Genomic DNA, 14348 nt, shown 5'->3' on the forward strand with positions numbered 1-14348 from the left:
TTACAAGACGTAATGAGGAAAGTCGCCAAAACAGTTCCAAACAGTTACTCTTTTTTATAAACTGTTTATACTTTTGTGTTTGCTTTCCTGTAGAATTCGCACAAAAACACACAATTTACCTTCATCTCAAATCCCCAGGAAAACTTTAATAGACAGAAGAAATGCACAGAAAAGCAGGAAACCCCGGGGTGATGTGACGAGGTGAATATCGATGCTGGATTGTATGTGGAGGTGCAGTTGTGGCTCCAGTGAAAGGAGACATGTTGAATTGCGTTCATTGATGTTCATTGTGACTGTATGAGATCCTGTGTGTGATGCAGCGCTCTGTTCTACTGCACTTCTCTACAATGCTGATGTTTTCTGTAGATGTGGCGCCATAATGATGGGATTAAGAGGTAGACTGGTTCAGGTTGAAAATCACTGAATTCAGAAGAGTGAAGGAATTGTGTTAATGATCTGTGTGTGTGTGTGTGTGTGTGTGTGTGTGTGTGTGTGATGAGAGATGAGAGTCACAGTAATGCAGATCAGAAACTACAATATGCTTTATGAAAATCTGCAGTTTCACAAACACTGTACAATTTCATTTCTATGGACTCGCTATAAAAAAAATTAAGCAAAATAATAAACATCCGACCAATAAAATCGCCTTAAAAGCGTCACATGACCCGCACACCCACTAGCTTTACAGAGTTCTACATCAATCATAGTCTTCATCTGGAGTCGAACACAAGCGGTTCAGAGTCCTCGATATGGAAATAAATCAGAAAATCAGCACTTTGTAAATCCGGTTTCAAATACAGTAAAAAAAACACATGCGCACACACACACGCACACACACACACACACACACACACATGGTCAAGAATCATTTAGTGTCTAAACGATTCAGTAAATAACTCAATTGGCTGTAGAAGAGTCACTGAGTCACTCAGAGGGCGAATGACTCAGCAGATCAGCAGTAGTCTGAATGTTCCTCCTCTACATAGTTTGCAGGAAACAATCCGACCTGTACACACACACACACACACACACACACACAATTGTTTTAGAAGTGGCAAATGCAACTGAATATGAATTGTGTATGTGTATGTGTATGCGTGTGTGTGTGTGTGTGTGTGTGTGTGTGTGTGTGTGTGTGTGTGTGTGTGTGTGTGTGTGTTACCCGGCCGTAGACTTCTCCTTTCCACCAGCCGTTGTGTGCCTTTTTGGAGATGATCTTCACCGTGTCCCCCTCTCTGAGAGACAGCTCGGTCCGGTCCCGCGCTGAGAAATCATAGCGAACTTTTGCCGTGCCGAAATATCGCTCACTCATTCCTACAAAACACACACACACACACACACACACACACACACACACACACACACACATTTATTAATGCATTTTCATGTCACATTTTATATCATGCTTTCATACATTCTAGGACTATTCCTTTTGTGTCTTCATGTCTGTTAGATTTAAAGCACATGACGTATCTAACACACACACACACACACACACACACACACACACACACAGTACGAAGTCCTGCCGTTTATTCTCGTGCCTTATTAAATCATTGTATCTTGTCTTGGTCTCTCCAGATTCTCTATTTGTTCTTCTTCTCGATCCTGAGGAACTCCCCTGGGTCAGAAAAAACTCCATTAGATTTGCTGTGAGTTTGAGACAAATTTTGTGTTTGTTTTAAGACCTGAGAAGACCTGAGAGGAGCCTCTAGAGCTCCAGGTGAGCACACTGATAACCCTGAAAACAGAAAAACCACAATATCCGACTTCCTTTTTGTTTATCATGGTGCACATCACATTAACCTTCCAGCGCAGGATGATTGTGGGGCCCCAGGGAACTTTTTGTATGATAAACTTTCTAAAACGTAAGAAATTACACTAGTCCTATTCTGAGGTTTCAGGTTCTCACTTTGGATCTCCTGGAAGACATTTCTTTAATTCATTTTATTCATAAACCTCCTGCATGTGGATCCTAACCATTAATGAGAACTGTACATGACATCTGTATTTGTAGTAGCACAAGTGTGTGTGTGTGTGTGTGTGTGTGTGTGTGTGTGTGTGTGTGTGTGTGTGTGTGTGTTACCTCTGGTAGGCGTGTGTGTATGCGCTTGTGAGTGTGAGGACACACTCTGCTCCGGCTGCTTGAATGGAGTCAGTAGACGAGTGTCCACATCTTTAAAACACTCCTTTAGAGAATTGTCCTGATAATACTGAACCAATTCCTGTTGGGGGTTGAAGAAAGAGAAAACATGTACATTACAGCACAGTGAAATTCTTTCTTCACATAGCAGACCAGTGTTAGAAAGCAGATATAAAACAACTCCCCCTGAACAAGAGGAGTTAGGGGCCTTGTTTAAGGGCCCAACAGAGGCACTTGGGCCTTGAACCCTCGACCTTCTGGAGCCACACCCAGAACCTTAACCACTGATCACAATGAATCACTGAAGCACAAATTTGCTTTAATCAGAGTTAAGACATTGTTCCAGTTGATGCTCATCATCATTGTTTGTCTAAACGAGTCATCCAGCAGGTGATGAGTCAGCAAGTGTTCAGTCATTAGTCAATCAGAAACCAGAGATATTAATAATAACACACAGGAAATGATACAGTGATACGTATTAATACAGTAATGGGCCTTCCCCTGTTTAACCTCTAGTACAATCACTGACTTGTGTTTTAATATCAAGGAATATCTATAAAATTATTCCCAATAGTCTGATCTCTTCATCTCTTCATCTTCGTCTCTCTCACTTGTGCTGCTTTCTATAGTGACTTTGTGTGTGTGTGTGTTTCTGCTGGAGATGATGTATGTGGAGGTGTGTGTGTGTGTGTGTGTGTGTGTGTGTGTGTGTGTGTGTTTCTGCTGGAGATGATGTATGTGTGTGTGTGTGTGTGTGTGTGTGTTTCTGCTGGAGATGATGTATGTGGAGGTGTGTGTGTGTGTGTGTGTGTGTGTGTGTGTGTGTTCTGCTGGAGATGATGTATGTGGAGTGTGTGTGTGTGTGTGTGTGTGTGTGTGTGTGTGTGTGTGTGTGTGTGTGATGTATGTGGAGGTGCAGTTGTGGCTCCAGTGAAAGGAGACGTGTTGAATTGTGATCATTGTGTTTGTTGCTTTAGTGAAGATGTTCATTGTGACTGTATGAGATCCTGTGTGTGATGCAGCTCTGATCTTCTGCACTTCTCTATAACACTGATGATCTCTGTAGACGTGGGATTAAAAGGTAGAATAATTCAGATAGAGAACCACTGAAGGTTTTGGGGTGAAATACATGACATGATACTGGTTTTAATTGACCCCAGCTCTAATTGTTAGGAGTGTAAAAGTCTGGCTGTTTAGAGTTGAAGTGTTGTGTTTACTCACGATGAGGCCTTTAAACGCCTTCTTGTCATTGATTCTGTAGAGACCTTCAGCCAGTGTGATCTTTATGTGGCGGATGTCCATGTTAAACCTGAGAGACACGATGCAGAGAGAGTACATTTTAGACGGGCTTGAACAAAAAGATGAATTTACACAAGTGTGTGTGTGTGTGTGTGTGTGTGTGTGTGTGTGTGTGTGTGTGTGTTTGTGTCTTGGTTACTTGATGCTGATGGCAAACTCTCCTCCATCTTTTTGCCGAATCAGGAACGTACTGTCAGATCGAGATATCAGGAGACTCTTGGCTTCAGTACGATCCATGTTACCTGCAAACCTGATACACACACACACACACACACACACACACACACACACAGATGCCTTACCACAGTGTTGATAAAGGATAGAAATAATAAGATTAGATACAGTAAGATATCCAATCTTACTATGTGTGTGTGTGTGTGTGTGTGTGTGTGTGTGTGTGTGTGTGTGTGTGTGGGGCTCTTACCAGAGGAATCCTGTGAGGTCTGGTGGTGGTCTCTGAGAAAACAAAAAGAAACGAGCAGCGGTTAGAATGATAATAATAATAATAATAATAATAATAATAATAATAATAATAATAATAATAATAATAAATAAATAAATAAATAAATAATATTATAATAATAAATGGTCATAATAATAAATTAAATTGTAAATAAATAATTAAATTAATAAATGAGAAGATTGAAAGCGTCAGTAAGTGTGTGAATGTGGGGTTTCATGTGTGATCTGATCTGATCTGAGTGTGGAAGTGATCCAGGAGATTAGATTCATTTGAACATTGACGGCTCAAAGCTCTTCTGACTCACCATTAAGAAGGGTTGAACTTTACTGCAGGGGAACCATCCGACCTCACCTAATGTCAGATTTTTTCCCTGAAACACACACACACACACACGTTTGTGTTACGTTTCCTATTTTCCATACTGTAGTGGATGAGAGTAAAATATTCCCTTGCCTGTACACGAGACATATGTGAGATGTGAGAGACATGTCTGTGTGGGAACAGATCTGCATCAGGCTTGTGGTCACGGCCGAGGGTTAATGTAGCTGAAAACCACAGTGTTTTACTTCAAGTAAAGGTATTTATTCATGAACCCTCTCACGTCAGGCTAATCTAGAACTGTTCGTGTTAAATCTCACTGCAACACGTATGCCAAGAATGCGAACGCTGAGAAAACGCTAATAGCAACTTCAACACCCCCAGATACAATGAGCTGGGTCTGCTGCTTCCAGGAACCTGCTGTGAGACCCATCACACTGCTGAGAGGATTCAAGTCTCATATATAACTCAACATCTCACATGTACAATCTTTCAGACTATAACGGCTCAATGGATCGGTACAATACATTATTAATAATTAAAATCCAGTACGTTTTCCGTATGAATTCTATTATTGTTAACATTCTTAATCATTTTTTAAAATATATTCACATAAAAAAAAAAAAAACATTAAATGTATTAGAAAAATGACCATTGCCAGTAATCATCATGCAATTCTGCTCCACTCCATACAGTACCTTCTGTATCATCTCTGGATAATTATAACTGTTTTTAATATTAAAAATATTACTTTTCTACAGTTCTACAATGTACACCAGAGCCTTTACATTTATTTGCTGCTCATATATTTACATATTTATTTGTTTCTGTGTACCTGTGTATCCGTCCGTCCATCTGTCAGTCTAATCTAACTGCACCATCAGATCATGTTTTATTCTTCTGAGGATGCTGATCTAAAGAACTCTGTATATTTGTAAATATTTGGGACAATATTTGTGGGAGCCGAGACGTCCTGCTGTAACACCTCCCTCAGAAAAGAGAGCATTAGAGGATGTTAAAGTGCTGAACTGCTGCTTTTTGTTTTTAATGAAGTGAAACCAAAGAGCTGACCGGTTTCACTGCTGTTCTCAGAGAAATCAGGCTTTGTGGTGAAGCAAAGCGGAACTGACCCTCGATTCCCATCATGCTAACTTCTCACACTCGCCTCTGATGTTCACCATTAACCATTTGTGCTCGTCGTGTCCTAAAAAATGCGCAATGTCATTCCTTTCAAATGCAGAAACGCTACAGTTAGCATTCCAATAGCAATAGCGGTGTGTGTTTGTATTTGTGGAATGTTGCATGCTTGACTTTTAATCCAGTGGTCTTCTGTGGTAAAATAATGAAATGTTAGCTAATAGAGCAGAACAGTTACGCTAGCTCCCCTGCATCATTATATAACACAGTGCACTGTCTCCTGTTCTCTTGACTTAGCATCTATTTATTTCCTGTTAGCAGCAATACTTTTAATTCATTAACATCAGCACAAGAAGGTAGAAGAACGAGGCCCCACCTCCCACCACTGCAAGTCAACATCTGCACGTGTCAGCTCTACGACATCCCCTGCAGTTAGGTGCAGCGGTTGGCCGAAAGCCACAGGGGGCGGGGGCACGCCATAGTAATCGTGACACACCTCCATCTTTGGAAGACCTGCGAGAGAACAGAAAGCGCATGGTAATCATAATGCTAATAATCATATTTATGTAGTAAAGTAAGGCTAGTAATGCCTTCTGCGTAGTTTACTGGGGAAAGGGGCAGGTTAGAATCAGGGGCGGGGTAAGTCTGAGGAACTCTTATGAACAGGTAAGTGTGAGTGAACTCACCTGGTTTGGTCTGTCTCAGAGTGGCAGCTCTCGACTTGCTCTAAAGGGGAACCAACATATGCTAATTAGTTTGATTATCTTCTGCATTACCAGTGACACAGTATACTTCATAATTCCCACAATGCACTGTAGTTGTTTATGTGGGTCAGGATATACAGCTGCGGTTAGTTATAGTGAATAGGGTGTACAGAGCACTTGTACTTGGTCATGTAACTGCTAAAATATGAAAGAAACGATGATATGGACTAAACCACTGAATGATGTGCAGCTGAGGTTGTAAAGACTGACCTTTTTCAAAGTCACTGAGTTTTCTGGAAAAAATAAAAATAAATAAATAAAGTTACATTGTTATCCTCAATAAATGTCCATACAGATATGAGGGGACAAAATCAGACCTGCGTTGCGTCCACACACTGGAACCCGTCCCAGGCATTCCTTGTGAGCAGCCATTTTACATCGTGTGCAGCGGTAACCTTGGTAGAAGATCCCTCTGATGGAGAAACACCACACAGTACACCTAAGTTGAACTTTCTTTAGTAACAAACATATTATAAAAAACTAAAACTGTAGTTTCATCCAGTCTGGCCTCATATGTCCTCTTGTGGTACTGGTGGCTGCACTTGTGGTAACTTGCTTGTTAGAGTAAACACATTCTATGTTTACTTTTCTCTTCTTACTTTTAAAACACTGAGTAATCAATGCTAGTCTGCATTATACCCATGTGTTAGCGTATTTACAGTAGTAGATATGCTACGTATTATTTTGTCACATGAAGATTCGGGCTGAAAAAATTGTGGGACAGTTTGAAAAGTTTGGAAACACCTACATGAGTTTTGAACCATTTACCTGAGCAACATCTGACAAGCTTTACAGGACGTGGTGTTATCAAAACAGTGCATTTGAAAGTCGTGGCCATTCGCCGTGCTGTTCTCTGGAGACATATTAGACCTGCACAAGGACACACACTCGCCATATTAGTTGTCAGATTGACACTCGATTAGCATTAAGTTGACGATGCTGACACGTCACTCACAGAGCCATCTCAACTGTTCCAGCCATTTCTTCTTCAGCTCACGTGTCTTGAAGTACAGGTCATAACCACTATGGCCATACGAATCCATCAGCAAGAAGGTATGTGTCCACTACACACACAAACATGCAAAGATTAAGATAGATAGTGAGATAGCGATACTGCACACATTTAAATACAGTGAGAAAAGTAAAGAAGTGGAAGAGTAAAATAAGACCTTTTTATTTTCTTTGTCTCCAGACGGTTCGTCTCTCAGTTGGACATGCTGCAGTTCGATAAGGTCTTTTAGCTCCATGCTCTCCCCACTGCGCTTCTTACACACCAGTAGGGCTTTATCAAAGAGGAAGGCATACCTGCAGGCCAAATTGCTAATTTATTACTGATTTCAGATTCAGTTAGTAATTTAGTTGTAGATATTGGAAGATGTTGTCAGATAACCTATACATAATTGCAGCAAGTCATCTAGACAAGTTCAGCATTTGGGTCCATTTGCAAATGAGCAAAGCGTGACCCTCTACTGATCGTGACAAATGCAATAAAAAGTAGTTATGTAATCTAAGCCCAGTGGGTCACCAGTTACGAGGACGATGACTATCAAACATTTCCAGTAAATCACCCCTTATCAAGACCATGCTACTAGATTTGCAAATATGCATATATTTAATGATTTTACTGCTGGTTCACAGTAGCCAAACATACACAAAACACAAATCATATTAATTAGGTCATCAGTTGCCAAGACTGCATAAAAACTGAATTACTTCAGAGCCATTGCAGAGTCAGTGGTTCAGTGGTCATGATCATACAACTGCACAAGAACTTCCCTGGTCAGTTACTGATTCCTTGCAGATGCTAAATTTCTCCACTAAACTTCTAGTCTCCAGAGCTGTGTAGATACTGAGTGATTTTATGAAGGTTGCCAGTAACTAAACCTGTGCATATATGAAATACCTTAACTGGGTCACTGGTTAAGCCCATACAGCTTCCTAAATTTAACAAAAACACACACTGCCAAACATGTCCAACTGACCAAAATTGCCAGAATATCTGCATGGGGCTAAACTACAGTAGGACTTATTACAACGACCATGAACATTTCAAAGAACTCCACTAAGCTACTAGTTACTTAGCTCATTCTGTTACTGAACATCATCAGGTCACCAGTTACCAAGACATTGTAGGTTACAAATAAGTTTACTGGATCACAGGTTATGAAAAATTCAAAGGAACTTAACATCTTCGCTGGATCACCAGGTTTAAAGAACATGTACTGTAGGTGCCAAAGAACTTAAGCAGGCAACCAACTGAGAGGATCTTGAACAATTTCACCAGTAGGCAAGATATAGTAAATAAGGTTACAAATAATAGATATAGTTTACAAATAACTCCACTGGAGCACCAAGACTTTAAGAGTACTGCACAACTCCATAAAATCACCAGATACCAAGATTGTGAAAATACTGAATCACCAGTTACCAAGTCTGTGAAAGTACTGAAAAATTCCATAAAATCACCAGTTTCAAAGAAATAAAAAAGTAAAAAATCTTCTAGTTACTGCTTCCAAACACTGTCCATGTGCTGAACAACTTTATTCAGTGTCAATGCAGATAATTGCTGGAAACTAAAATCACCTGTCTTGCTTAGATTTCTTTTCAGGGCTGCAGATCTTCAGCTCTCCGTCGATCTTCGGCCTGCCATAAAGCGCGAGGGACTGAGTCTAAATGACAAAAGAAAAATTAGAAGGAGGTGAAATGGAAGAAAAATGTGTTTAAGTGTGTGCAGAGATTTATCTGTAGAAACTATGCTTTGTTCGCAACGCTGTGGTTAACTACTCACTTTGCTGTAGCACTTTGCAAAAATCCAGTGCATGCAAAGGGAGACATTGGGGGGCGCATCCCACCACATCTTGTTATTTTTAATTTACTTCTTGTTTTTTTTTTTTTTTTGTTTGTTTTTTATTCCCGTGATGTATCACAATGTAAATCTGCTTTTATATTCATAAAGTAGAAGAAGATACAATTTAACAGAAATGTGACGTTAGTATTCAGCGAGGCAAGTCAAGTTCACTTTAGCTTGTAAATGCCACCGCAACTTCCTGTTAAACAGGAAACTGTGTTTATGACTGTTTCCTTACCATATCATTCAGACTGTGTTCTAATGACATTGTCCCTTTTGACCTAATATTTTCTTAGATGATTTATAAGCAGTAGTGAGACTTATAAGGCCTTGGTGTAAAAAATTTAGAAGGCAACATGACAACAACCGTTTTCAAAGAATCTCTCAAACTTTACCAAGTGTAGACTACGGCATTTGTGAGAATTGTAAGTAAATGGAAATGGGCATGTTTTTATTAGTCATCACTAATACACTATTTGGACAAAAGTTTGAGCATAAGATTGGTATGTGATTTTTGAACACCACATTCTTCATTTGGTCCCCTTTGCTTTTCTAATAACCTCCACTCTTCTGGAAAGATGTTCCAATAGATATTGAATCAGAATTTGATCAGGTTTAGGTCTCTCGAGGAGATTTATGGAAATTAATTCAGCCACATGGGTGTGCAGCCACAATGATTATCTATCATGACCTGCTCAGTTACCACACCTAAATCCTATTGTACTGCTCAGGAAAGAACTGGACCACTAAAAGAAACATCTTTGGCGAGTTTTACAAGGGGCACAGCAAAGAATTTCAGCTGAATGTTCAGCTAAAATTTTTTCCTAGAGTGTGTAAAGTTGTTATTCATGCAAAGGAAGATTTTTATTTAAAATATTGTGGAAAATCTGGACATTTATGTATTTGTTTCGTCAAAATAAATATTGATACAATCCATTACCGAGTTAGAAACAAAAGGAACATGTCTCTTTTAAACAACAAACCACACTCAAAGATTCCACACTTTTTACAGCCACTATATAACCACTTTAATATACAATATATACAACAACTATACCATTAGAAAATCTTAATATGTACTGTAATTGTGCTGATGTTGGATAATATTGCTTGTGATTAGGTTTTATGTTTAATTTCATTGCTAAATATTATATATTACATTGTTTTGTCAAAAGAATTGTAATTTATCAAACAGCTGAGTGATGGTTCAACACTGTACTTTCTTATTTAGGAAACTTCTGGAAAGTCTGTATGAGGAAATGAATGGAAGAGAAACTTCTGAAATCTACGTTACTACAGAATTTTGGGTGTCTCTGTTTCCCTTTGTGTTTGTCTTGTTCTATTTAAGTAGAATTTTTGTTTAACTAATTACAATATTTTGGCACGTGCCCTGGTCACATGCTAAGCTAATGCTGTATCAGCACAGAGGGTGTTGAACCGACACTAACAAATGCTGACCGAGATATAAAAAGTTTCATGATGCTCAGAAACACTTTAAAAGTGAGACTCGAACTGTATGTGTTTGCTAAAAAAAAAAGGGAAAAGTGAAAAAAAAAAACCCTGGCATTTTTAAAAAAAGAATTGTGTCATGGTGTGATAGTCAGAGTTTCCTGGGTGTGATGTAACTCAGTGTCAAACATGCGGTTTCAAAAGATGCCAAAAAGATGCAGCATTCTGGTTTTACCGGGTTGCATCAGGCACCACTACCCTGCTGATTTCGCAAAGCAATGAAACTGAATTCAGGTTGGCATACCCGAATAGCATACTTCTCTTCACCAGATGAAGATGTATACACCTAGTTACATATGTCTAGTTATCTATTCAGTTATTAAATCTACCTCCGTAGCAATCTGAGTACAGAATAAAGGTATTGTATCATGAATACTTGTAGCGTATAAACATTTTAACTGGATAACAGGAAGTCATGACCATATAAGGTAAAAATGGGCAAATATGACAGACAAAATCATACAAAAAAATACAATTGTAAAAATGACAGTATTTCACAACACCAATAATATCTAATAATGAATAAGTAGAATAAATAAACATTTGTTCTTACCATGTTCTCAATGCAGAGCTGAAAGGCTGTTATCTGACGAATTATCTCGTTATCCCTCTTCACCTCGTTCACACACTGAGCAAGATCCTACACACACAAACACACACTCATTTATTTGTCTTCCTATCCTTATAGGGACCCTCATTGACACCAAGTGTCCCCACAAAGTCATGTCAGGTTATAAAACTCTGCCCTAGAGTATTAGTCTGTTGAACATGGATCTTCACCAAGCTAGAGCACCACAATTCTTTAAACATGGTGTGTATCAGAGATTGGGTCTAGTTGAGTTCAGCACTCACTCGGCCCTCAGTGAGGACACTGGGATCCTTAAAGACTCATTTTTTCCCCTCAGTGTTACAGTGTTTCATTTACTATGTCTTGAGGGACATGCTGGGGAAGTCTGCCCTGAGGATGTTTCTAGTTCAAGTTGTTATCTGCTTTCTGCTGGTCACCAACCCAGATGACTGCAAATGACATTTACCAACTCTTCATCAGGTTGTCAGCTCTATCACTTACTCTTTATTGTTGGTCCCCTGATGAAGGCCCAATCACCTAACCTGGAACGCTGCAGCTGGGACAGCCCTGATCCAACTCAAGACAGCTTTCACCACACACCCCATCTTTAAGATTCCTAATCCTTCCAGCCACTTTGTTGTAGAGGTAGATTCAAAAATCCACTGCATTTTTAAGAATTGGGTCTGTGGATGCATGAGCATTGTCCATGGTTGACCATTGTTGAGCAAAATGGTCCATTATTGAGCAAAACGATGACACTGGGAACTAGAAGCTGGTCATAAAACTAGCCATGGAAGTGTTGTGGCAATAGATAAAGGGGCTGCCAACCTATTTTCTATATTCAGAGACAACAACAAGAACCTCATAGTGCCTCGGTTCCTTTTGCCCGGTTCCAGGAACACCAAGGCAGACTGCTCATGCATCCACACAACCAATTCTTAAAAATGCAGTGTGGATATGATTTTCCCACTTCTTGCATAATGGATACCGCAACATCCCTTGCACCTTCAACATTAGACTGTTACACCCCCGATAGCTGTCCCTCTTACTGCCCCCTGAACACACTCTTTGTTCCTGCCCAGATAAGATCCAAACTTGTGGAGTGTTTAAACCAAATAATTAGGTTCCTTCACAGGGTCTGCAAGAACAACCAAGAGGATTGAGCCCAGTTCCTGCAATGGGTGAAGTACCACTACTCAGCCATAGAAGTCAAACCATACCAATGTATGCTTGGGCACCACCCCCCCCATTGTTCCTTTGCAAAGTGAACCCCACTGACTTTCTGGCCAGAGATAAAAGAGGTCTGAAAAAACATGTCCACCCCTTTAGCCAATCTGAACTGAGAACTCTCAGCAAGGCGACCAAGTCTGATCTCACAGTCTCCCACTTGAAACCCATCAAAGAACATTACTCTTTAGAGCGCCCCCACACACACTGCCACATTGGCCGACACTTTAATTGAGAACAACTGTTGCTAATTAAACACTTACTCACCCTCATGGCATCAAGTGCAGTGCGTAGGTTGTCCTTATCAGCGGGGCTCACCGTGTGCTTCACAAGTTCCTGATAGAATACACAGTGATTACGTGCATTACCGCTGTGTGTAGGTGTATATATTTGCATATGTTTTGGATTTATGTATATTTGTGTGTGTGTATATAGAATGGTGTGTTTCGTACCTGTAGCAGCAGGTGATACTTTAACACTCTCTGCATAGGTACCATTAGCAGGTCTCTAAGAGAGAAGCGCCCACTGTTCGCCCTCATCGAGCACTCCTAAACAGAACACACACACAACACACACATTTCCTGTTACACTCCTCATTGGCTCACTGGGGAAACCCCCTAAAATGTTCTCAACCACTTTTATTTTACTGATTGTACTTTTTTGCACTGTTCTGGATTGTGGTAATAAAGTGTTCTTACATTATCATTTCTATAGTAACAATTCATTCACTTTGATAACAAAGTGTGTGTCAGTATCAGTATAACTTATGGCAAGTTGTTATGATGAAACACAAGTGAGTGTGTTACTGCTACGTTACCTCCAGCTTCATCCGGACGTCCTCCCGCCCGCTGGCGATTTTGTCCAGCTGTTTAGTCGCTGACTCAACCTGACTGCAGTATCGACCGTACAGCAACAACCTGGAAACGCATTACACACTCATGTAACACACACACTCATCCCAATATAATCACGTGACACGTTTGCCATGAACATTAGCAAATCGATAACACACACAAAGCTTTACCGTATAGAGGCCAAAAAGCTTGTCTTTAATCAAATCAAATCAAATTTTATTTGTCACATACATACAGAGTACGACATGCAGTGAAATGCTCTATACAACGGTCATGAGCAGAGCCATTATTTTTAATTCATTTAAACACATTGTAAACATTGTAGAAATTAAAAAAATAAAACATTGTAAAAATAAACATTATTATTCATTTAATTTAATTAAATTTTAATCCATCTGTGAAGTGTTCAGCCAATCAGAAGACAGCTTGGGAACAAAGAGACCTGAAATCCTGAACGTGAACTCACTTCTCTTTATAATCGATGAAGACCTGGTAAAGATTCTCTGCTCCGTATGAGGATATCGACGTCTGGACCTCTCTTAGCAGACGACGATGTATATCAGCTAACTCCTACACACACACACACAGACACACACAAAGAGTGATGGATGTATTAGGTGACATATAATTCATAAAATGATGGCTAGATATGGATGAGATTGTGATGGATGACAGATAACTGGGTGGTTCGATGGATGGATAGATGGATGGATAGATGGATGGATGGATAGATGGATGGATGGATGGATAGATGGATGGATGGATGGATGGAGTGGTTGGTAGGTAGGTAGGTAGGTAGGTAGGTAGGTAGGTAGGTAGGTAGGTAGGTAGGTAGGTAGATAGATAGATAGATAGATAGATAGATAGATAGATAGATAGATAGATGAATAGATAGATAGATAGATAGATAGATAGATAGATAGAAGGAGTGATTAATGATGTGATAGGTGGATAAATAAATGAATGGGAGAATGGGTGATCACCTCTACATTCATGAAGATGTTTTCTATGTCAGGTGGTCCGAGGAAAGCCTGCAGTGGCCTCATAAAGTGCTGCAACACACACACACATAGACGCACACACACACACACACACACACACACACACACACACACACACACAAATAGTTATAATCTGGGTAACTGTATTAACCTACAACACTATACATATAACTATAAACTGTGTGTGTGTGTGTGTGTGTGTGTGTGTGTGTGTGTG

The 14348-nt window shown here is 39.8% G+C and overlaps 1 protein-coding gene across 1 annotated transcript in view; it reads right to left on the minus strand.

The window, feature by feature from the left end:
- Positions 1–524: 524 nt before the first annotated feature.
- Positions 525–14348, minus strand: part of LOC124377959 (proto-oncogene vav-like) — an 18786-nt gene continuing 4962 nt past the window's right edge. The window contains exons 8-28 of the mRNA XM_046837372.1: positions 14114–14182; positions 13597–13700; positions 13094–13193; positions 12729–12824; positions 12544–12612; positions 11035–11121; positions 8708–8793; positions 7294–7429; positions 7076–7188; positions 6893–6994; positions 6442–6536; positions 6335–6357; positions 6047–6086; positions 5737–5873; positions 4210–4275; positions 3867–3898; positions 3582–3692; positions 3365–3452; positions 2087–2225; positions 1163–1314; positions 525–1006 (exon numbers count right to left, since the gene is read on the minus strand). Coding sequence (XP_046693328.1) covers positions 953–1006; positions 1163–1314; positions 2087–2225; positions 3365–3452; positions 3582–3692; positions 3867–3898; positions 4210–4275; positions 5737–5873; positions 6047–6086; positions 6335–6357; positions 6442–6536; positions 6893–6994; positions 7076–7188; positions 7294–7429; positions 8708–8793; positions 11035–11121; positions 12544–12612; positions 12729–12824; positions 13094–13193; positions 13597–13700; positions 14114–14182 — 1899 coding nt within the window. The 3' untranslated portion in view covers positions 525–952. The remainder of the gene's footprint in view (positions 1007–1162; positions 1315–2086; positions 2226–3364; positions 3453–3581; positions 3693–3866; positions 3899–4209; positions 4276–5736; positions 5874–6046; positions 6087–6334; positions 6358–6441; positions 6537–6892; positions 6995–7075; positions 7189–7293; positions 7430–8707; positions 8794–11034; positions 11122–12543; positions 12613–12728; positions 12825–13093; positions 13194–13596; positions 13701–14113; positions 14183–14348) is intronic.

Source organism: Silurus meridionalis, chromosome 24, assembly GCF_014805685.1.
Source record: "Silurus meridionalis isolate SWU-2019-XX chromosome 24, ASM1480568v1, whole genome shotgun sequence".
Lineage (NCBI taxonomy): Eukaryota > Metazoa > Chordata > Actinopteri > Siluriformes > Siluridae > Silurus > Silurus meridionalis.